Below are 25,784 nucleotides of genomic sequence, written 5' to 3' on the forward strand. Positions count from 1 at the left end.
CAAACCATCTCAGTCTGGCCTTTCTGACTTTCTCTCCAAAGCCTCTAATGAGTTGTCCCTCTAATATACTCATTCCTGATCCTATCCAACCTGGTCACTCCCAAAGAAAACCTCAACATCTTCAGCTCTGCTACCTCCAGCTCTGCTTCGATGAATAAATCAAAATCGTACACCCAATATTCTTTTCGGCTTTTCTCTCCAGGGGTCGCCACAGCGAATCAGTGTCCTCCATCTGACCCGGTTTTATGTATCCTCCTTTCTCACATCAGCTACCTTCATGGCCTCTTTCACAACATCCATAAACCTCCTCTTTGGTCTTCCTCTCTATCTCCTGCCTAGCAGTTCAAGGCTCAGCATCCTTCTCATTCTTATCCGACTCAGTGAATGAGTGAATACACATCCAATATTTACAGCTATTGTTGGTAAAAATGTGACATTTCCATCCTACAAGCAGTGTCTGAAACTCATGACAAAAAGTTAACGGACACCAAGTTGCCTGCCCCATTTTTCACAACTTGAAACACAATAAGACGACTAATCACAAAAAAACACATTGTTGCGAAGTATAAAGGATTTTATTAAATTAAGGAAGTAAGTACCCACCACAAATGCTCCCTTGCTTAATTTATGGTAAATATCCCTCGAAGATTTTTCTCCAGTTGTCGTTTGACATGGTGCACAATGCAATGTTTGCGTTACGTTGTCTGCTAAAAGCCATGTGGACTCTGCTTTTCTAAGGGTGTTTCAAAACAGGCTTCTGATTGGCTGCCGTGCAGAGTATGCAAATTGCCAAACTAACGTGCTTCGGACTATACTGTGACTGTAAAGTGTACTTGAGAGTTTTGAAAGGCGCTTAGAAAGATGAGTCCACGTGGCTTGTAGCGCTTTGCTTGTAGCTTTTGCGTTATTGAATAAAACAAACGTTTGATTTGAAAACAAATCTTTTTTTAACTTGAAGAAGTTGTCGGCCACGCGGGCCGAAACGTTTTGAAAGTTGTACGCCCGATGTAAAGGTTATACGCCCCGCGGGGACCTCCGGGCAGACGTTATTTCAAACACTGCTACAAGTCATTGATTCATTTGTCCACCCGCCCCAGTATACTTCCTCTCCCTCCCTTCCCTCGCTCTCCCATCGCCCACAGATGTTTTGATTAGCAGCAACTCGTATGCCGGTCAGATCGCGGGATTAATGACGGATAATTTGCCTAAGGTTGGCACGCCACACCAGCGTACTGCCAGACTTTAGATGCCATATGGGCAGAAGCAGCTGTTTTCATTACTCTCCCTTGCCCAGATGTGTCAAACAGGATGCCGCCTTCAATCCGCGGTCTTGCTGGCACTTGGCAGGGGGCTGCTTTCTACTAGCATGGCAGCTAATTACTTTAATGTACCTTAGGATGGAGGCGCGGCATTTTTTTTATTTTTTGAACGGTCTTTTGCTAACAGCCAAATGCCATCTGTCACCTCTGTGCGCAACGACAAAAGATGGATCGGTAGTCGCCGTGGATCAAATGAGGTTGGCCATTGGCACCAGACCGGGATCAGGGGGGGGAAGGTCATTGCAAAATATACGTATATGCTGTTTAGGCGCGCGTCGCACTTTGGATTGGATTGGATATGCCTTTATTAGTCTCACAGTGGAGAAACTTTGACATCTCGTTTCGTCCGCGTTATCCACCACTATCTCTCGCTGTTGAATGGAACGGATGTAAAAAGAAGTAATGTGAGAGGGCTCGGGGTAACGTGCCAAGACCACACACGGTGGAGAAGCTGGCACGGGAACAGAGAATGACGAGTAAAAACAGAAGAGGGGGAGGCTGCCAGAATGTCAGCTGGGCCTTTACATGGAGTTGCACGCATCGTGAAACATGTGTTGGGCGTGTTTCCCGGCCTGCTGAGCAGCTCGATTTTATTGTTCACCCATAAGTCCACGGATTTGTCACAAATGCCACTTTTTTTTATATTGTTGCTTCTGTACAGCAGGGAGCGATCGTGGGTAAAGGTTTTTGGTTCTCCCGTGTGCCAAGTTAGAAAACGCTATGGCGCTAGACTTGCGTGAAAACAATATGAAGAACTGTGATTGAAGTAGAGAAATAAAATGAAATGAAATGAAATGAAATGTTTCAAATGAACTCATGGTTTATTTAGGGCTAAGTGTTTATTTTCAAGTTATTTGAGTGTTTGTTCATAAAATATGAGAGGAGAGGACCTTGACAAACTATTCAAATTTTAAATCACAATCATAATGAAGGGAGAAGAATAAATATAATCACAGTGTATTTATTTCTTTATGTATTTATACATGTATTTATTTACTTCTGCATTTATTTATTTATATATTTCTTCATTCGTGTTTGTATTTATTTATGTATTTGTTTTTGTATGTCTGCATGTATTTATGTATGTATGTATTACTTATGCATTTATTTATGTATGCATTCATATGTGGATTTATATATGTATTTCTGCATTTATTTATTAGTTTAAAACATTTATTTATGCATTAACTTCTGCATTAATTTATGTATTTGTTTATTTATGTATTTGTCTATTTATTTACTCATTTTTCATTTATTTCTGTACTCATTTCTTTGTTTACTTCTGCATTTATTTATTTGTGTGTTTGTGTATTTGAGTATTTATGCATTTATGTATTTATTTATTTATTCAATTATTTATTGATACATTTATTTCTGTATTTATTTAATTAACTACTTTCGAATATTTTCTAAGTGCCCATGTTTGAATATTTTCTCAGTAATAATAATAATAATAATAATTACATGTATTACAGTAAAGTCTCGTTATATCGATATTCTCGGGAGTCGGAAAAAATATTGATATAACCGGACTATCGATATATCCGATCCTGCGGCATGTAAATTTTCTCCTTGCGTTCATAGAAATAGTATCGTAATAATCAGTACTATCGATATAACCGATATCGATATAACGAGACTTTACTGTATTATTATTTTATAAGTGCTCACGTTCAAATATTTTCTAAGTATCAACGTTCAAAGATTTTCTAAGTGTCCACTTTTAAATATTTAACATTTATCTATTTATTTATTTATTTATTTATTTATTTACATAGCCTTGAATATATCTATTGATGTCAACATGAATCATTGCACGTCTGTGCCCTGCGATTAGCTACTGGCCAATCCGGGGCAGCCTCGTGCCGAAAGTCGGCAGCGATTAAAACCAGGTCACCCGCGACCTTGTCAAAGAGAGAAAATGGAGGTGATTGACAAGGGTCAGATTCAACATGCCTCTCTTTCTGTGGAATTGACACGTGTCAAAGCGACTGAAAGATACAAACGCTAGCTCGGTGCAATCTGATCAATCCCATCATCGCGTCAGCGCGGTGGCATCAATATCTTTTCATTATGTTGAGATGCCATGTCTATATTTGCACTTAAACAATGCCCGTTGGCGAGAGTTTTGCAGTGACATCGTGATGGAAGGGGTCGGGGAAGCCTGTCAATAAATAAGGTGTCACGCTTTCACACCTGCATGTCCTCCAACGACAGGGTGCCCTGAGTCAATAGACCGTCATTGTTCTCTAACAAAGGCTGAGCGGGATGGTGATTCTGTGTTTCTATGCATGTATGCATATATGTGAATGCGAATAGTCTCAAATACAACAAAAGTAAATGGCAGGACTGCATATGTCCAAAGAAATTATTTTAAAAAAAATCCTCTCTCTTCTTTCATCAGAAAAAAAAGTTAATTCCTAAATTATATCGGTCTGGGGTTAAGAGCTTGAAATGAGGGTGGCTGTACAAAATACAATGCAATATAGGGCTGTAACAACAGCTGCAGCTGGAAGAAAGCGCTAACATTGAAAAAAAGGAAATGATTCCCCCTTGTGAAAGGGAAAAACACTGCAAGAGGCTATGGCCAGCACTTTATCGGCACCCAAACAAGGAAAAACAAAACCCAAAGTAATTTGGGAATGGCGTTCTACATCCTATTTTCAACTCGTGAATACATTCGTGAATGGCAGTGAATGAGTTAAAATGAAAGTAGACAAAATATATTAGGTGCTGATAAAGTGATGGTCAGACCTGTGGGAAAAATTTTCCCTTCCAGGAGGGGGCAGCATTTGCCTTTTGTCCATGTTAGCTCTTTGTTACAGCTTCAGTTGTTGTTAAAGCACTATATACGTGAATCAATATGCATGTATTTTATTGTATTTTGTACAGCCGCCCCCATTTCAAACTCAGATAACGCCAGACCCATATAACTTAGGAATTAACTCTTTTCTAATCAAACAAGAGAGTCTAAGGTTTCCAATGCTGTATTAAATGTTTATTTAGTCCTAAAACTGAATAGATCTGTGGGTCCTGCAATTTGAGTGAAAATGACAAAAACCCTGGCACTGGAGTGGATACATTTTTGCACATCGTCTGGCAGTGAATTAGTTAAATAGACACAAATTAATCGACCGCACCTTTTTTTTTTTTGCAATCACACATATATTAATGAATGAATAAATGAAAAAAATAAAAAAAGACATAAATACATACACACATACACACATACATACATACATACATACATACATACATACATACATACATACATACATACATACACACACACATACATACACAAATGAATAAATAAAGCGGAAATTGATTATAATGGAAAATGTTTTAGTTTTTGACCAAATTGGTTTTCAAACAGGTTTCTGGAACAGATTATGGTCGAAAACCAATGTTTTTACTGTATTTTATGTCATTTGGTCTGTGGGTTCCAGAGAAATAAAACCTGATTCATGCACGATTATTATGTTGTGTGTGGCCAAAGAAGAATTTGTGCTTTGAGGTCCCTTCTAAAATAATTGGACTACCGATCATAAACATTTAATCATGTGTTCATAATTGGGAACCAAATGTGACTTTCAGTATTTGTTTCCACAGGAACGCCTGAGAAACAGTCGAATTTGAAGATCTCCATGAATGACATGACGCGTGACGGATAACAATTCTTCCAGTAAGACAGACGCACAGGTTTGACCATTGTTTACATTTTCGAATGTGTTTTCTTCATGCTTGCTAACTAGCGATTAGCATTACATTTGAGAGTTCCTGGGTTTGATTGTCTGTCAACCAATAGTTTTGTGAAATGGTTTCCTCCTGCGTTTTAAGAAACACACTCGCTAGTTTAATTCATTATAAGACTCACTTTAGATAGATTGAATGTTTTTTTTTTCCAAACCGCTACGCTAACGCACACATTAAACGGCGGTTAAATGAATGCCTTGATGTGAAGATAAAAAGCATCATTGTTTTTTTTTCAACAAATTTTCTCGTGTTACATCAAGCAGGTGTAGTACATGAATGGATTATCTGATGTGCGTATGCGACCATCACCGTCATAGTTGACCACACATACATCAGCCATGAACTAAAAGTCCCCTTTCTTTGGCAAATCAAAGGAAATAAGATAACAGAGACACACATTCATGCTTAAACACGACGCTTTTTGCTGAGACGTTTCAGTCGAATAAAAAGAAAGGGGTTTCGCTTTTTCTTTGACCTCTTGGATAAGTGTAAAATGGCACCCAGATCGTTTTATGCTTAATCCAATTCCCACAGACCAGTGACAACAGCCTTGTGCTTAACAGACCCCTTTAATGGTCTTTTTTTTGTTCCTTCTCCAACTTGTGTCGAACATTGTATGCGTTTTTAAAACTCGTGAGAATCTCATTTCATTCCTATTAACAGAGAGATTCACCTGTCACGACAGAGGCCGACAGACAAAAGCGGCAAATAAAATAAAAATAAAAAATGAGTAAAGCGGAGGATGTAGAGTGAGAAAGGAAATGAATTGACAAGAGAAGGGAGGTCACGGCGACCGTGTGATGGTCGCCGACACTCGAGTTCAGCCGGCGGTCAAGGCGAACGCTTGAAGAAGAAGCAGGCGCGTAGGAAAGCCTCTGTGTACAGGTGCCCCCTCACTGCCCCCGCCAGCTTTCATCCCACCCACTCCCACTTTTCAGACCCGCCAGCTTCACCGGCTGTCTGCCAATCGGGGCTCGAGGGGGGTGGGGGGTGTGGCGCGGCGAGACACATCAAAAGCCTTCTCCCAGCGAGAGGCTGTGGGGCTGAAACTGGCACAACATAGAGAAGAAAGCAGAGCCCTCTCACCCAAAAAAAAGCAGTCCGATTGGTGTGTGTGTGTGTGTGTGTGAATCCAGAAACAAAACATGTCATTCTCTATACAAACCAGCATTATGCACCCCCACTTTGACCTTTGACTCCCTGTGTAAAAAAATATACCCTAAAACATTTTTCTCACTGCCTTGTTCCAATGCCCCCATTTGAGTTTTTGATGAGCAAATACATCTGGCATGAAGTGATTTCATGAAGAAAATTATTATTTTGTTTTTTACAGTTTCGTGTGTTGATGAGCAAAGTTCCATGCAAATGAGCATGATGTGGACGTTAACTCATTCATAATAATAATAATAATTCATAAATAATAGCAATAATAATAATAATCATCATCATCATCATCATAATACATTTAATTTTGATCGCCATTCCCAAATTTGTTGGGGAATTGAAAATATGATGTGGATTGCCATTCCGGAATAAATTCTGATTTTGTTTTTTTTTTTTTTGTGTGCCGATACAGCGCTGGGCTCTGGCAATGTTTTTGACCTTCGACCTTCAATGCCATTCCATCATGCCAGAAATGACCATCACAAATGTAAATAAAGTGACTTTGATACAATGCGGTGTATTTCCTTCATTACAATACAATACCACATTTATTATACATAGAATAAGGTATGTTGTGTGTAGTTTTAAGGCTTATTTAGTTGAAAAGTATATTTTATGGAAACCCGGGAACGGATTATTCCCATTTTAATTGTTTCCTATGGGAAATTTCTTTTTGAGATACACTCTTTTCGCCTTACACACTCTGTCTGGGAACCAATTAAGTTCGTAAGTTGAGGTCTCACTGTATTGCGTTGTGGATGCGGTTATACGTCAACAGAAGTTGCAAGAATCCTCAACATGTTTATCAATGAATATAACTGGTAGATCATTTTGACTTTCAAAAATAACCCCTTTGCTGAAAAAAGTGTGAGCACCCCTGGTTTAAGGTGTCTAACGCAGTATTGAATGTTTTTGTCGTCCTAAAACTCAATCTTCTACAGCACTTGGTACTGGAATGGACACATTTTTGCACGTCTGGGAGTGAATGGAATTATTTCCAGCTTCAAACTCCGCCGTCCTTAAAACATTGACTGTTCCGACTCGATCAAACTGAGAATACCGATCTCCCGCTTGTTGAGGTGTGACTCTTTATGTATGTTCCAAAGGCTGAGTGACTTCTTTTGTGGAGAAGCCCTCTCAAAGTGGCAGATTTCTTTTTTTTTCTTCTCGAAACGAGACGTGGCCTCTGAGTAGCGGTTCTCATCATGCGAGTGTCAAGTCCCTAAGTGAGTGCGATACATGATCGGACGAGCTCTTTTTTTGCATATGCTAAAATGGATAATAGGCTCCTGAGGGAAAAGCCACTTTGGGAGGTGGCAAAAGTGAACGTGACTATAAAAAGTATTTTGAAGGGGGATGCACACTACAGTGTAGAGGCTGTCCCACCGAACAAACACCACTTTGAATAATACATTGGCGACAGAAAAAAAAACTGGTCTTGTGTATGGAATAATAACAGTTTAAAGGTTTGACGCGCACATCCCCTCAGGCATTGCTGGCAATTTGAGCAAAATGTCAGTCAAAGCATGATGAGAGAAGGGGGTCGAGGGAAAGGAGAAGAAAGTATTGCCTAAAAATGTTGTTTGATTCACTAAACACGCTCTTTACTTGTCCTAACCGGACCCCTCCCGCCCCCTCCGCCCGCCAAACGGGCGCAAAAAGATATGAAACGGCACATTAAGATCACGAGTGCTACAAAAACATCTGTAAACCAAACACCCTGGTGAATTTGCCAGATTCGTATACCACCCCATGTGAATTGAAACGCCACTGATTCATTGCAGTTGTAAATCAATATTTTCAGTCAATAAAAATACCCCTGGAACTTGTTTTATAAAGTTGAATGACTGAGCGACATGGACTGATATAAGCGAATGTGTGAGTCATAAAAAAAATGACGTTATGAGTCGGAAACCGAATTGGTCAAGAACCAAGACGTCCAACTGTCGGGAGGTGTGTAGCCTATTTTGGAGAAACACGTGTCACCTCTCACTGCCTGTATTGATAAGTGAGCTATAGAGCTATGTGTGCCCGCACTTTGTTTCCATGTCATCATTCTAAGAAGAGAAGGCGTTGAGGAAAAGGTTTCTTCCGCCGTCATTTGTACTTCTTTAAAGGTGTTCGTTCCTCATCCGAAGAGCTTCGTTGGCGAACTAAAGTTGTGCTGGTAACACTGACCCTATATCAATAATGGACAGAGATGGCTGTGCCAGACCTTTGCCCTGAAAGGTTCCTGCTCTAAGGTTGGCGGAGCAGTAGACTACTCCCTGAAGCTAATCTGATTACTTATTTTCTACTGTCTGATTACCTTTAACGTGCTATGCTTGGCTCTGATTGCACCATTAGCCATGGTATCACCTCATTAGCATGACTAAGCCTATGTGGTAACGACCTAAGAAGACTGTTGTAAGTACGGTCTAAATTAAACTTAAACCACCATGCTGATTTAGTGAAGGGTTTTGCTGCAATACCCTGCTAAAAATGCTAATTATGTGATACCAGAGCTAATGATGCAATCAGAGTCAGGGATAGAACATTAAAGGTAATCAGACAAAAGAGGTAATCAGATTGGTTTCAGGGAGTAGTCTTCTGCTCCCCCACCACCACCTCTGTCCATTAGGGATATATATAGGGCCAGAGTTACCAGAAAAACTTTAGTTCACTGACGGAGCTCTTCGGATGAGGAGCAAAAGGTCCGAAACTTTCAAAGAAGTACAGATGACGGCTGAAGAAACCGTTTCCTGTAAGATTGAGAGCCTACACGGACGAAGAGAAGGCGTTAGCATGATACATTTTTTAATAGACGCAGTTCATCAAGAAACCCCAACTGTATTTTTTGGCTGCCGTTTTCCAGCACAAAGCTGTCGGGTTGACCCGTCGTAAATGCAGTTGTTGCAAGAGATAACCTGCTTGTAAATAAGGGTCAAGGTTCAGGCGCTAGAGGTCAGCACTGTTGGCCCTCTTCTGAGCACATGTGGGGGGGGGGGCACCTTCGCGGCCCAACGCTGAGTGCTGAACATGCATTTGATTGCGTTCGGGCCAATGAGGGTGGAGGTCGTAGGTCACCTTCCGACTCATTGAGATGTGAGAGGTGACAGGCGGGCGAGGTATAAGCCAATAGAGCTCAAACGGCATCTGTCAAATGCGGCGGACAGGAGTGTTTGCTCAGCAATCTTCTGAGGGGACGCGAGCAATTGATAGCACGTTTTAAGAGACTGACAGCGCTAGCAACAATAAATTCATCCTTACAAAGATGATGTCCAATATTTGCCAATTTTGGAATGTTGGTCCATGGCATCAAATTCCTGGCACAAGGCTTAAATAAATAAATAAATAAAGTTGGCCAATGTGATCGAGATCAGTGAGCACTTTGAGATCGTCTTTCATCCAATCGTTTTTGTCTGTGTTTTAAAAATAGAACAAAGATGACAAGCGCACACACACACACACACACACTGTCTCACTCACACACTTATACACTCTCACATACTCACACACAGTCATACACTCACACACACCTACACACTCTCCCTTATGCACTCTCTCATACACACACTCATAAATACACTCTCTTACACACACACACTCTCTCTCACACATACACACACACACACGCACTCTCACAAAGACACTCTCTTACACACACACACACACACACACACACACACACACACACACACACACACACACACACACACACACACTCTCACAAAGACACTCTCTTACACACACTCTCTCTCTCTCTCCCTCACACATACACTCTCTCACACATGTACAACTTCTCACACACACTCGCATACTCCCTCTCACACAAACACTCTCTCACACACACACTTTCATCCACATACACACACACACTCTCACACATGCACACATCCTCTCACACACTGTCTCTCACAGCAACAGTCACACAAACACTCTCTCTCACACACACACCCACACACAAACGCACGCACGCACCCACACACACACACACACACACACACACACACACACACACACACACACACACACACACACACACACACACACACACACACACACACACACACACACACACACACACACACACACACGCACGCACACACCCTCCCCCCCCACACACTCTCTCTCTCATCCACATACTCACACACATACAAAAACTCTCACACATACATCACATCTAGGTGTTTGTCACCGATGGTATCCAGCACACTGACAAATTTCCAAAACAATCCGATGAGCTGATGACATTTAACAGACTGGAAACTTCTGCAAGTGGCTTTCCTTGTTTTCACTTTCCCCCCAAAATGGAAGGAATTATTACACCTCCCACCCCCAAAAATAAGAGAGGGAATCACATGTAAAAGACTTTCAGGGCCGCCTGCTTTTGTGAGTGTGTGAGTGCGCTGGACGCATCACAGCAGCACCACCACGCACATCACTCAGACTAAATCCCAGAGGCCGTGACTGGCGCAGCGTGTCCCGCATTAGCTCCACCGCAGCTCGCTGAAAATGCACTCGCCTGAGTGGAATGAGAGCCACCAGGCACCACGCACACCACGCCGGCGGCTTTGTCAGACACAGATCAATGCGCGGTAGCGCTCACTCACACCCAACCGCCCGGCGCCCCTGCCTTGCCTGCAAGGACAAATAAACTATCTTGAGGGGGCGGGGGGGGGCATTGATACGCCAAGGATGTACTGTAAATGTCTTTGTCTCGCCCGCTTAATCATAAAAAATAGAGTTTCTTTACAATGCCAGCAAGCCATGCGTTGACTGTTGACCAGTCGTGGATGTACAACTCCTCCCACCCCCTAATTCCAAGATTCTAAGAGGAGCAAAACAATAAACGTGACTTGCATGAAGTCACTAAGTGAAAGTGGGCCCATTATTGTGGAGCTCAACTCCGCTTCAGCCGCAAGGCAGCACTGAGACAATCATTTATTTATGAAGTGGCCTGTGACTTGAGAGCTCTTGAACTTGGATTCATGGACCACCCCCCTCGCCCCCACACCCCGAGAGGTTTACGGAGCACGCTGTAATAGAAGTGATGTGCGTTTAACACAGCGTAGGTCACCAACTTTAAGCCAACAAGCTGTTAATAATACTCATTGAAGCTGCAATGTGCAATTTGTCATTAATGGCGGAACACACTCACGTGGGGTTGGGCAAACCTCAAGCGCCTACTGGGTAACGCGGTCTACTGAAGCAACTGGTGTCCCCAAAAAGGGTTACGTTGAAACATGATTTTATTCTTTGTTAATACAGCATTTAAGATCAATTCAATTCAATTCAGAAAATGTGGATGATTTTTAATAATTTTGTATTTATCTATCTGTCAGAGATGTTTGGTCGGACACTGTGAACAAAGGTTCGAACACAGGAAGATTGTCTTTTACTGCCGGCAGGGCACGTAGCCATTCATGACCGACGCCCAACTTCTGCAGCGTTCTGCCAAGCTATTTATTGAGAGTATATGCAAATATAAGTGATACATTAGTAAAACATAGTCTTCTTGATTTGAATACCACGCCCATGGACATCCCAAGCATCGATGTCCATAAAACAACAGAACGTAGACCTTTTAATTGGTTGTCCTTTCCATCAACTGATAGATTTGTAACCTGGTTAATGACCTCTACCTGTGAAGGAGTTTACCAAGTCCTGAATTAGTCCAAGGCCAGATCTCCTACATGAAGATGACAGTTTAACAAGCTGTGTTTGTTCACCTCAGATAGACCCCAGATTTTCTGTGCTTCCATTGTGGGCCGTCTAAGCATGAAACTTCTATTCTGTCTATTATCTATCTACCTACCACCCTACGACCTACTTACCTACCGAACTACCTACCGACCTACCTACCTATACCTGCAAACTATGATCTGAAATCCCTTTCATATCATTTGAAACACCAACAACCCAGGCTAAACTTAGGCTACTCCCACCACACAAAATGTGTCTTCTAGGTTGAATTTTATCACCTCAACGTGCTATCTTGACTCAAATTCCTTTTCAAAAAAAGGCTTTCTCTGCATCTTGCGCCATCTTTGGGCATTTCAGAACAAGCACAGTATATTCCTGGCTAGTGAACCATAAATAAAGTGATGAACGCATTCACGAACAACTTCTAACTAAACTGGTGGTCCACGACACCAAGCGGATGCGACAGAAACCTTCTAAGAGACCAAGTTGAGGTGCAGGTGACACATAGGGAGCATCTGCCAACACCCGTTCGTCACCCGGGCATGTCGTTGACACTACTGGCAGTGCTGGGCCGCTCATCACGGCTCAACGTGATCTGGGTGTAACTCGGAGCCCTATTGTTTAACAGCTCCCAAAGACAGGAGGACACAGAAATTATTCTGAAGAGCAGGAGGCACACGCTGGAAGGTGACCTTTAACTGCACTTCCTTAGCCGAATCTCATCCAATTAGAGGACTGTATATTTTCCCTAATAGCGGCTGATGAGGCCGGGCGTATGAGCCGGCACGCCCGGCCGGCGTTGCTATGCAGCGAGATGGCTGCTTAGGCGGCCGAGGAGCGCTGGGGAATAAGTGAGCAGAGAGCTTTAATTTGATAGGGTTAGAATCCTGCAGGCTTCGGGGTCGCGGGTCACCGCGAGCTCGCCTCACGCCCAATATGAAGAAATCACAAGTAAATTGCTTACATCTGCCGCCGGTGGGTGCGACGGCTGCGATTGGATCCCCGGGAGGTGAGGCGCTATCTGACGTGGGTGGGGGGATATTGTTGGGGGGAGGGGCAAGGCGCAATTACGGACTTGTAATTGCTCTAATTGGGAATTGATTGTGTGAATGCTTGGAGAAGATTTGCACATATGTTATTGTGGACCTAAGTTCTGTATATTTAGCATTATTCTCCAGACTTTATGGGCCTTTAAAAAGTCAATATTTCTCAACTGATACAATATTGAAATGGAAAATAATAGAATGGATTTTTTTTCTGAAAAACTACAGAGTCCTTTGGCAACACAAAATTCCTACTTGTTTCAAACCGATAAACAATTTCAGGAAAAAAATAGTGCATCCAATAGATAGGCTGCCAAATGAAAAACAAAGTAATGTAGTTTATTCAATACATTGTAAGAATGAAAATTGTAACGAGCAATCCATTGGGGAGACTAAACAAATTCTCAAAAAAAAGACTATCAACATCGCAGGGATAATACTAGTGGGCCTCAATCGGCAGTACATATGCACCTAAAAGCTAGCAACCACTCATTTGACGACAATGAGGTTAAAATCTTAGCAAAAGAACATCAGAATCATCTTTATTGCCAAGTATGTAGAACACACAAGGAATTTGTTAAAAGAAGCAATTTTCATAAAACAGCTAAATCCTTCACTAAATCGATATGCTGGTGTGAGGTTCAATTTGGATCGAAAACTTTGAGGGAGGACACGTGGAAGCTCTTAGGTTGCAATCCCAAAGTTTCCCCGACAAAACCCGAGCTAACAAATGAGGTGCAACAAAAGTGCCACGTAAAAATGACTGTCCATCAACAACGTCCAAGTCTGGAACACCGACAATAATAAAGCCAATGAATAATCTTATACCAGGTCAAAGATCCACAGACTGCATATTGCATCCTCCGTATTCCCACCCGCAGCGGAGCGCTTTGTTTGTCTTCTATTCATTGTGATTATACCTCCGCCATTTTCCCCTCCTGCATCGCTCATCCTCGGCCAGCTAGCTCGTTCCGTAAAATAGACCGAGACTGCGACTTATCGTAAAACGCTCTTGCATGTGACACCTCATTGCAAGGTCTTTGTCACCAATTATGTGTCTATTAAGAAACAGTCAATCAGTCAATGTGCAAATAAGCAGGCCTCCAAGGGCCCGTCGCTATTGACGGGATGCTGTCAATACTCCACCTGATATGATTTAGCCTGGGAGAAACTGTTTTCTGCGTACACACCCCTATTTGCTCATTGACCAACAATTACTTGGACGAGCCTTTTTAATGAACGTCTATTATTCTTCGCATCCTGATTTGCAGTTTGTCAACCCATCACTTTGCATATCCATACCTGTCAACGGTGGCTAATAGCTACCCTTATAAATGATTACAATTCCCGTATAAAAGTTGTAGTATGCTGTACATTATTTGAAAGGATAAAAAAACGCTAACACAAGCGAAAATAGAGTTTACCGCGCACGTGCACATGATGCTTTTATAATCGACCGTACGCAGCGATAAAAAAATACATACATATGAACGAGTATTACTTTTGCTCCCCTTGTTAATGATTGCAATTTCCCTTATTAAAGGACCACAGACACAATTTTTTCTTGTTTCCTCACTGACATCAGAAAAACGTTTTATAGCATCTAAAATACCCAAAACACGCAGGCTGATATATTTAGCCAAATGCAAAACACCAATAAAAATAACTTAAAGTGTGCTAAAACTGCAACAAATTCAGCTGCGAATTGTCGATTTTCAGAAAGTCCCACCCCCAGTTGGTGACGTCACGCCAGGACGTCTTGCCTTGCTCGAGAATCAAAACAACGGCTTCATATTCGGAGAATATGCTTTCTTGTTACTCATCCAGTTATGAATATGATTCAAATAGTTCTGAAAAGGAAAGCATAAAGGTTTGCAATCGATTAAAGAAGTCCTTCCATATCATTTTAAGGCGTCTGGAGTCCAATGTAGCTCCCAGAAAATGCAGAAGTTGGCCCCCAAGCTCTGTTGGAAATGGGCTTATTTGTCTGCTGGGAATTTGTGTCAGCGCATATCAAATAGTTGTCTTGGTGCAACACACGATTCACCATCGCATTATTTACGTGTTTTCCTTCTAATTTCGCCATCAACACGGATCAACACGAAGTTTTCAGACCAAACAAAGTACCCAAAATGCATTGTGTGTCGCTTTCTCTGTTAGGGGCGTTCCTGTCGTGACGTGACGTCAGGAATCGTCACCAACTCAAAAACAAGACTTCCTGAATATTCAGCGTGAGTCTTAAAACGTGAAATATAGCTATATGTGGTGAAATCTTTGTAAAATACTCTCAGTAGAAGTCATTTGAAGTGATTTTACAAATTACGGACACAACTTGTCCGGGGCGTCGGTTGTCTTTTAAGCGATAATAAACCTAACAAACACAACCCGACACATACTTATTCACTTATAGCAAGAATAATCTAACATAATCTAACAAGTCTCATGTTCCATTGGAACATAAGACTTGCTTTTGGCTACATTTCCCACGTGTCCGGCAGTTCTAAAGTGGCTCTTTAGATTGTAAAATCCACTTGCAGCAACTTTTACGTCCTTTACCTTTTTACCTGGAACGCAGAACGAAAACTGAGGACCTTTTGTCGACGATGTGATCCATCCAGCATATGGAAACTCTCCCATTCTTTTTGGTGGCGACCCGATCCTAGAGTTTATCTCTTCTTACTTAGTGGTTCTCCCATGATTACTTCTACGTTAGAACTAGTTGAGTCCTCGATTGCAACACAAATGCTGGACTTCAAATACGGAAACGGAAATACAAAATCAAACGAAAACAATGTGACGCGCATGCGCATATTATGCTTCATCGACAAAGACTCGATAACCGCAGAAAATGTTTTTATCGTATAAAAGTTGTTATACGGCGTACACAATTCAAAATGATGAAAAAAACGTATAAAATACGGGGAAAACGTATAAATTGACAGGTATGCATATCATCAGCAGTATGCGTGTTTCCCTTCTGTACGTGTTATGTCACGTTTTGTCCACTGGCCACATTTGACGACGACACACCACAAATTGGATGTCTGGCTAGCTAATTTGCGCTTTACCTAAAATACCCCGAAAGGAAATCCCTGTTTGCCGCTTCTCATGTCGTGATTTGAGCGTATTGACAGTACGCCTCGACACGCTCCGCTCATCAAAACAGTTACTCTTGCATTCCGTTAGCGTTTTCGCTTAAATGATTGCAATATGCGGCTATGTTCGGATCCATAGCCTCAAAGAAGATGAGAAACGTTTTCACGCATTTACATGTGAAATTCGTTTCTGGCGACATATTGAGTAAAATGGACTTTTTAATTGCTTGTGTACAGATAGTTGGATCTCCAGAGTGCCTGCCTACCCCTTCAGGATTGAAATTACAAAAACAAGTACACATTTTGTGAGCTGCGTGGTTCCCAAAATGTATTTCTGAGTGAGCTCTTTTAGATTTTTGATCAGTTGTGAAGTCACAACTGTTTATTTTCACATTGGGTTTTAAAATGACACGTAATAGTCGCAAATCTAAAATGAACCCACATCCTGGCAATTTAGCATAACCCATCTGTCTGGGATGCCTGCTTCCATTTTGGGCTCATCTGGACCACCTTTCTAGTTTCAATTTTGCCTTGGATTTCACCCAAAATGGCTGATTTACACCAAACATATTCAACATTCTATAATTTTGCAAATGAGTCTTTTTTTGTAGTCGCATAGGGGCAACTTCTGAGTGACTATTGGCACGCAATGTCTTTTTTTTTTAACTATATACACATATGAAAGCCAAAACTAGTGAGCTTTCAGTTGTGTTGAGGCCTCCCAAAAATGAATTCCACGCTAATAATCAAGACAAGGCCAGGCAAAAATGCTGTCAGACCCTTCACATCCTGGTCACCACCTCTTCATGCTCCTGACGGCTGGTTTTAGAAATAATCTTTTGAATCTCATATTTTTTTTTATGTCGGTTTGGTGGTCCTCAACTGTCTTTTATAATATAATAATGACGGTCACTTAGTGGTTATCAAACTCTCCGGGGAATGGGAACCAAGCCTTGCTTGCCAAGAGCAACAAAAATGAGTGCAATTGAGGCTGAATCGAAAGGGTGATGCTCCCCTGTCGAGTACTTTTACATTTGACCGTGCTTCATAATATCAAATAAAAAAACCTCCTTCATTCACTATAACAGAGTAGTTGTTTGGCAACAAGATAGCGCCAAAGCATTACGTTTCTCTCAGACAGGGGATTGGCACCATTTTGTTGTGCGTTTTATGTTGCACAGTTTCACAAAGACCACAAAAAATGAATAATCGAGGGTATGGTCAAAAACAAATTTGCGCAAATATGGAATGGCGAGAACCAGCAGGGGACACTGTTCTGACATTATCTTGAAAAAAAAATGTGATGATATTCTCATAAAATTACAAACCTGTGATTGTAAAAAATATATTTTTTATGATATTCAGAGGCAGAATAAGACATACCTCGAAAAGTCCCTTGACCTCAAAAGTTTTGACTTACATGGCGTTGATTTGCTGTCCTTCCAGTGGGGATTTGTCTAAAAAAAAAGACAGGGATTATTTTAATTAGTCAAGGATATCAACACTGTCTTTCTCCACATTGCAGAAACAACAAAGCAATCATGCTAAAATGATAAATTAGCTCATAGCAATCCCTATGAGGGGTTTCTTGTGTGCCGTGTGGGTCGGGGGGACAAAAGATATGGAGTTGTTGGAATCTATATAGCTCGTTGACTATCCATCCGTCTATCTAGGGTGCTATCCATCCGTCTAGCTAGGTAGCTAACCATTCGTCTAGCTAGGTAGCTATCCATCTAACTAGGTAGCTATCCATCCATCTAGCTAGGTAGCTATGCATCCACCCAGCTAGGTAGCTATCCATCCATTAGCTAGGTAGCTATCCATCCATTTAGCTAGCTATCTATATATAAAGCGCACGCACACACACACACACACACACACACACACACACACACACACACACACACACACACACACACACACACACACACACACACACACACACACACACATTTTAGCATATGAGGGATCAATGGCAACGGCATGAAATGAATACTTTAACTTGCATGCGGCTAACTACCAGCCCAGACATTTTGATCACGTCATCCCCTCTGGAAAATTGCAATTAAGTTCTGAGAGATAAAACATGCCAAGTACTCTGCATTTCAAGGCGTGATTGGCCTATCAGTGAGGCAGTGCACTGCCGTGTTTTTTCATCACTGTTAATTGATCCTTTCTTTAATTAACGTGGAAAGGGAAGCCCGTATCTCGCACGCCTTGTGCCTGTCTGTCATAACACAATAAAAGGTCCTCTTCCCGGCGCCCTCGTTCCTCCGCCGGCTGGCCGGCGGCCAAATGGACTATTTACAGCGCGGCGATCACACCACCATGAGTTCAATGGCCGGCTTCATTAACGCCGCTTTTCGTCGGCAAATTCTCATTTGCATGAGGTGACGCACTGCTTTTAATATGCAAGTGAAGGTTAGTGGTAGGGCCAAGCCGTTCTTTCTACTTCGATTGCTCAGACTCTTGTTCCTCTGGCTCCTCCTTGTCCCTTCAATGTCACCGATACTGACACTTTTTCCCTCAGATTCAATTAGACTGATATTTTTTTCCCCCGTTTACATTTAGCTCCATCTTTACTACTATTTTGATTCTGATTCTAATTCAATACTAAAAGAGCAGAAAAGTGTGAAGTAAAATGCAGTAAAAAGCAGTAAAATGTGTCGGGGATAGCCGCTTCAGATCAGGGCTCATTTTAAAGCAATTCCTAATTGGGAGTCATTCAAAGTATAAATCCCAAAAAACATTTTTTAAAATAGCTTTTTTGGGTAGGCGTTAAAGTGATTTACGAATTCACTGCCATCCTCGAATTTATTCGGGAATTGAAAATATGACAGCGCCATTTCTGAATTTATTCAGGTTTTGTTTTTTTCTTGCTGGGGTGCCAATAAAGCGCTGTCCAGAAGTCTGGCAATGTTATTCACTTCCACAAGGGGGCAGCATTTACTCTTTTTCATGTTAGCGCTTTGTTCCAGCTGTTAAAGCGGCATATAAAACAATATGTATGTAGCATATTTATTTGGGGCACCCAACCTCATATAACTCCAGACCGATATAATTTAGGTATTAACTCTTTTCTGATGAAAGAAGTCTCAGGTTTGTTACACTGATTGAATGTTTATGTAGTCCTAAAATGCAATATTCTGAGTTAATTCCACTTTTTTTTCATATTGTCTGGAGAAGTAAAAATTAGGAATCTTGAAAAATGCTCAATATCCATTGGAAGTAACCAAAAATAAAAAGCTCATATTTCATCATACAGAATTAGCTTTTTCATAAGAAGACAAATTAGATTGATCCCTTTGTCCTCATTTTAGAAACATTTCTGTCCTTGTAACTCTACTTGTGAACCCACTCTCACGTCAAATTCCAACTTGGAACAGTTGCAGATTTTGCTAACCCATAAAAAAAGGGAATTCAAATGAAATACTGCCAGTCTCCGCATCATGGGTGTTAACATGCCAAAGTTTTCTTTGTTGGCATTTCCTGGGTGTGGTTTTCAAGAATTACTTTTTTAAAATTCTCTTTTAGTTCCCCATTTTTAAGAGCATTTTCATCGTTAGCCCGCTATACTGACAGCTCTACCTGCAGTAATGGCCGCCTCCAGGAAGTGTGAAGCTAGGTCGTAACACTTAGCCTCCCAAACCAAGCGTATGCGGTTGCCGCTGGAGCGTAAAGTGTATGTTTTTTCTTCTTCTTCTTCTTCTTCTTCTTCTTCCACCCTTCCTCAGCAGAGAGACTGCGAAGAAATGAACGTGTGAGTATCTCTGTCTAATTAAATCCACTGAACGGCCCTCAAGCGACCATTGCCAGCACACAGACGCACACGTTACGTGGGTGAACACTGCCACCTATTGACCAAGAACATAAATACATAACTCCATCCTCTCAAGGCCCATCTTGCTTAGTACCTTGATTGCTGCTAACTGCTGATGGGTGGCATCAGTCACGACGCGCCAGGATAAAACAACTCTTTTAAGATCACATATCTCTTTTGAAGACTTCTTTATTACTATTTGTACAACACGCCGGGGCCGCCTCTAATGGCTGCAAATCATGCCAAGCCGGGGCGTAAATGCAAGTAAGCAAGCAAACGGCGACGCTCTTATGTGTTATCATTGCCGCGAGGTGTGTTTTGTAGCAAAAAAAAAGGGTCTCCTTATTTGCGCTTTGCTTGCTCTCTACGGTTGCTTTGGGAGAACAAAGCCTAGAAGTAGAAGTGGTGGTGAGAGGAGCAATTTTTGTCCATCAAGGGATGGAGGCTGGGGAGTAGGGGGTAGTGGTGTTGAAGAGTTCAATTATTTGTCTTGTGAAGTATTCCGAGGATGTGGCCAGCTCATCAGCGACGAGAAAACGAACAAGTGTTTAGCATGTGGACTGGAAGGGATGAACAAGTCCTTTTGTGTGAGGGCACGATGAAGAATTATAGTCACCACTGTTTATCATGCATGGGTAAGAGGGTGTATGTGAATATTTGCAAAAGAAGAAAAAATATACCCCTCCCATACAATTCAAAAATATTAAAAGTTATTAAAACACAATTTAAGTGTCTAATGCCTCTAATGCCACCTACTTAAAATTGCATTTTCTGTGTAGCTCTCTCTTTCTTGTTTCTAATTACAAGTGTATTTTATTTATTGCATTCTATTTGTGATTGTATTTTATTGATAATAGTACCTATGCTTGTCTGTGACTGTAAAGTGTCCTTGAGAGCTTTGAAAGGCGATTAAAATGTAATGTATTATTATTATGCAATGCCTAGTCTCAATCTTTACCCATGTACGCCGAGCGTGTTCATATAAACACAGATACATTCATTTTCAAATACATCAATTTTGTTTCATGCCACATTATTGTTAATTATATATACTAATTATATTATTGTTAATTACATACTTCATTTGAACCTATTTGATACTCTGTTTTGATTCAATATAAGAAACATATCGTTGTATTAAGTTCATCCTGTCTACTTGATATCTAATTTAAGACAGATTATTTACTTACAGTGTATTGTAGGTGTTCAAATACTGTAATCTGACGAAGGTACACGAAAGTACACGCTGAAACATGTCAAGGAATTTGAACAATACACTGTCTGTAAGTAAAGAATCTGTTTGAAGTTATAAAAAAAAACTTTTTTAAATAAACTAATTCACTGCCATTAAACCAATTTATTCAGGAATTAAAAACATGACGGAGCGCCATTCCCGAATTTGTTCGGGTTTTGTTTTTTTTATGCTTGGGTGCCGATAAAACGCTGGCCACGGTCTTTGGCAATGTTTTTCTTTTCCACAAGGAGGCAGCATTTCCCTTTTGTCCATGTTAGCACTTTGATCCAGCTTCAGCTGTTGAAGCGCTATATAAATCAATATGTATCTATTGCATTGCATTGTATTTCATACAGCTGCCCCCATTTCAAGCTCAGATAACTCCAGACCCATATAACTTAAAGGACAACCGACATCTCCGGACAAGTTGTGTCCATAATTTGTAAAATGGCTTCAAATGACTTCTACTGAGCGTATTTTACAAAGATTCCACCACATATAGCTATATTTTACGTTTTAAGACTCGCGCTGAATATTGTGGAAGTCTTGTTTTTGAGTTGGTGACGAGTCCTCACCCAACGTCACTGAAGGAACGCCCCTGACCGAAAAAAGGACACATTGTAGCAGTCCTATCACGTCAATTCATTTTGTTGTACTTGTTTGGTCTGAAAATGTTGTGTTGCACCAAAAAGAGGCAGAAGAGGGCGACAAAGCTCCATTTAAGGAATTTATCAGCCTGTGGAAACGGGCTGATTAATTCCTCACACGGAGCTTGGTCGCCATTTTCTGCCTCTTTTTTGGTGATCCATTTCCCCCCCAATGTTGCCTCAAAATGGCACACTTTCCTCTTCAGAACGATTTGAATCATATTCATAACTGGATGTGGAACAATCTGAAGCCATTGTTTGGATTCTCCAGCAATGCAAGACGTCTTGGCATGATGTCACAAATCATTTTTATTGGTGTTTTGCATTTGACTAAAAATATCATACTCCGTGTTTTGGGTATTTTAGATGCTATAAAACGTTTTTCTGATGTCAGTTAGGAAACAAAAAAATGGTGTTGGTTGTCCTATAAGGGCAAGGAAGGCCTCCACAATCCCTTTGCTGGCCATCATCACTCGAGGCACACATTTGAGGGAGAAAAAGGAAAAGACAAGAATCGAGATGCAGTGCGATTAAAGTGGCTGTTAAAAGTGAAATCCATCACCAGTTGGTCTAAAAACGGATCACTTTCACAACTCTTGATAATGCCCATCCATTTCTGGCAGTCAAACAGACTCTGGAGAAGTGACTGATTTTACGGCCAACTCAATCTTCAAGAAAAGCGCATGTAGCTTTAAAGCGGCACCGCTCCACTGTGCGCATGTTAACACTATTAAATCACTTCAAATGTCTCCATGATTCAATCTTTCCCCACAGTCGACGACAAGCCAATTGGATTTCCCCAAAGTGGCTGTCCATTTCCTGTCTGTGTGTGACGAGTGGTCGCCGACTTGTGTGTGTGTGTGTGTCGGAGGTGGGGGATTGGCATTCATACTTGCTATTTGGTTTGAAGCGGACATTTTGGGATGGTTTGGGCCATTTGCATGACAAGATGTGCTGATGTGGATAATCCAAGGAAGCTAAATTTGATGACTCGGCATAAAACACAAACGAGTAAAGACCTCTTGGGAGTTTTTTTGGAGGGAAAAATCTAGGCCTTAACGGCAGCTTCGTTTCGCAATATGAAACTTTGTCGGCATGTCAAGTCTCAGTGGAATTAATTTCGCTCCCCAGGAGCAGCGTCTGAAACTCATCACAAAAAGTTAGCGGACACCAGGGCAGACAATACTAAAAAGTTGCCTGCCTGGTCATAAAGTTGCCTGCCCGATTTTTCACAACTTTAAATGCAATAAGACGACTAATCGCAAAAAAACCTGTTGTTGCAAAGTATTAAAGGATCAGAAAAACGTTTTATAGCATCTAAAATACCCAAAGCACGCAGTATGATATTTTTAGTCAAATGCAAAACACCAATAAAAATGACTCAAAGTGTCCGAAAACTACTTCAAAATGAACCCGGAAATAGCCAGTTTCAGAAGGTCCCGCCCCCTTGTTCGTGGTGTCACCCCAAGACGTCTTGCCTTGATGGAGAATCAAAACAATGGCTTCAGATTCGGAGAATATGCTTTCTTGTTACTCATCCAGTTATGAATATGATTCAAATAGTTCTGAAGAGGAAAGCATACATGTATGCAATCGATTAAAGAAGTCCTTACGTGTCATTTTGAGGCATCTGGACTGCAATGTAGCGTTCCAGAAAAGAGGCAGAAAATGGCGACAAAGCTCTGTGTAAGGAATTAATCAGCCCATTTCCACAGGCTGATTAATTCCTTACACAGAGCTTTGTCGCCCTCTTCTGCCTCTTTTTGGTGCAACACGAAGTTTTCAGACCAAACAAGTACAGAAAAATGCATTGACGTGATGGAAGGACTGCTACAATGTGTCCTTCTTTCGGTCAGGGGCGTTCCTTCAGTGACGTAGGGTGAGGACTCGTCACCAACTCAAAAACAAGACTTCCGGGAACTTCTGAAACTCGCTATTATCTGGGTCATTTTGAAGTAGTTTTGGGACACTAACACTTTTGGTGTTTTACATTTGACTAAAAATATCAGCCTGCGTGTTTTGGGTATTTTAGATGTTATAAAACGTTTTTCTGATGTCAGTTAGGAAACAAAAAAATGGTGTTGGTTGTTCTTTAATTGTTGCTTCCAACAATAATTTATAATGGTTTCGTGATGGCTAAAGTTCTACATTCCATATGAAGTGACACGAAATAGTTGAAGGAAGTAGTTTGATATTCATCCTTTGAGACATTTTTTTTTCCCTGTTTCTGTTCTTCAAGGTCGGATATTTTGGGATGGCCCTTCTTCTTTTGTCACGGGGGTACGGTGGTGGGGGTGTATCTTTCTTGTCGACGGCCCATTCTGCTCTCCAAATTTTAGGGGCGGCGCACCCAGATGAGACCGCGGCCTTGTGGAAGGCTGTCAGTGGTACTCTATAGCACGGCAGCTCTTAGCGGCCATGACTCCAATGACCTGCTTTCCCGCTCTCTGCTCAATAGCTGCTGGCACCTCTCCCTGGCCTGTCTACTAGATGAGACACAAGTTTAAAGAGATAGCCGCCCCCCTCCACCTCCAACCCTTCTTCTTTCTCTCACCCTCGCCCCACTACCATTACATTTTGTCCTTGATTATGTTATTATCCTCAATGTGATGCCTGTGTGTGGCTATTGCAGGAAAAAAAAAACACACACACACACCAAATAACGCCTCTTCTGTCTTTTATAGTTCACTAAACAAACCAAGGGAAGCTTGTTTTCTCTGTAAATATTTTACTTTTACACGCAAGACGCCAGTAGGAGAACTATGAAAAATGTAATTATGGAACAAATATGTATTGTGAGCATTTATGGGCGAAATGCTTTTTGTGTTCAAAAGTTTATGAGAGGTTTTTGGAGTTTTTCGTTGTGATTTTGTACATTGTATGTGTTAGGGAGAGTGAAGTCATTTGGGGTTGAAGTCAGTGTTAGGGTGGAGGTTTTTGGTTTTTTTTGTTGGTCCATGTTAACTCATTCACTGCCAGACAATAGGTGTCCACTCCAGTGCCAGGGGTTTTGTCATTGTTACCTGAATTCCAGGACCCACAGATTATTGACTTTTAGGACGACATAAACATTCAATTATGTAAGAAACCTTAGACCAGGGGTGTCAAATGAACTTTTGGTTAGGATTTTAGCAAGCATCATGGATTTTCACAAGTGTAATTTGCTTTTGCGGGCCGAAAAAAAATGATGTGGCGGGCCGGATTTAGCACCTGGGCCTTGACTTTGACACCCGTGCCTTAGACTCACTTCTGTCATCATAAAAAAAACAAGTTAAATTATATGAGTCTGGAGTTATAGGAGCATGAAATAAGGGCAGGTGTCTAAAATACAATGCAATACATACATCTTGGTTTATACAGCGCTTTAACAAACGCTGAAACTGGAACAAAGTGCTAAAATGGAAAAAAAGGAAATGCTCCTCCTTGTGGATAAGAAAAAAAAACATTACCAGAGGCCATGGCCATTGTTTTATCAGCACTCAAGCATGAAAAAACAACACCCGAACAAATTCGGGAATGGCGCTCTACGTCATATTCTCAATTCAGGAATACATTAATGAAAGGTAGTGAATGAGTTAACTATCCTCATCCCCCCATCACCGCTATGTGCCTTCTGCCCGTCTCATCACCATGGGATGCAGAGCTTTCAGCCGCTCTGCTCCCAAACTCTGGAATTCACTTCCAACCAACATCCGTAATATTGACTCCCTCCCTACTTTCAAATCCCACCTCAAAAGCCACCTATTTAAAATTGCATTCATGGTCTAGTTCAATCAGCTATTTTATTATTTATAATTTTATTGTTTTGTGCTTTGTTGTTTTGCTTGTAAAGTGTCCTTGAGTGTTCTGAAAGGTGCTTGAAATTAAATGTATAATAATTATTATTATTATTATACATTTTATAATTTGTATATATTTTTTAATTTTTATATTTTTTATAATTGTTATAATTTTTATGTTTACAATGTTGCTATCTACAATCTTTACAATTATAATTATCGTTACAATTATAATTATAGTT

General features: G+C 41.1%; 1 protein-coding gene across 1 annotated transcript in view; it reads right to left on the bottom strand.

The window, feature by feature from the left end:
* Window positions 1-25,784, bottom strand: part of LOC148897632 (uncharacterized) — a 261,135-nt gene that overhangs the window by 223,502 nt on the left and 11,849 nt on the right. The window contains exon 2 of the mRNA XM_088995963.1: window positions 17,483-17,519. Coding sequence (XP_088852089.1) covers window positions 17,483-17,484 — 2 coding nt within the window. The 5' untranslated portion in view covers window positions 17,485-17,519. The remainder of the gene's footprint in view (window positions 1-17,482; window positions 17,520-25,784) is intronic.

The sequence above is a fragment of the Hippocampus bargibanti genome, linkage group LG05, assembly GCF_051943395.1.
Source record: "Hippocampus bargibanti isolate YZ-2025 linkage group LG05, ASM5194339v1, whole genome shotgun sequence".
NCBI classification, from domain to species: domain Eukaryota; kingdom Metazoa; phylum Chordata; class Actinopteri; order Syngnathiformes; family Syngnathidae; genus Hippocampus; species Hippocampus bargibanti.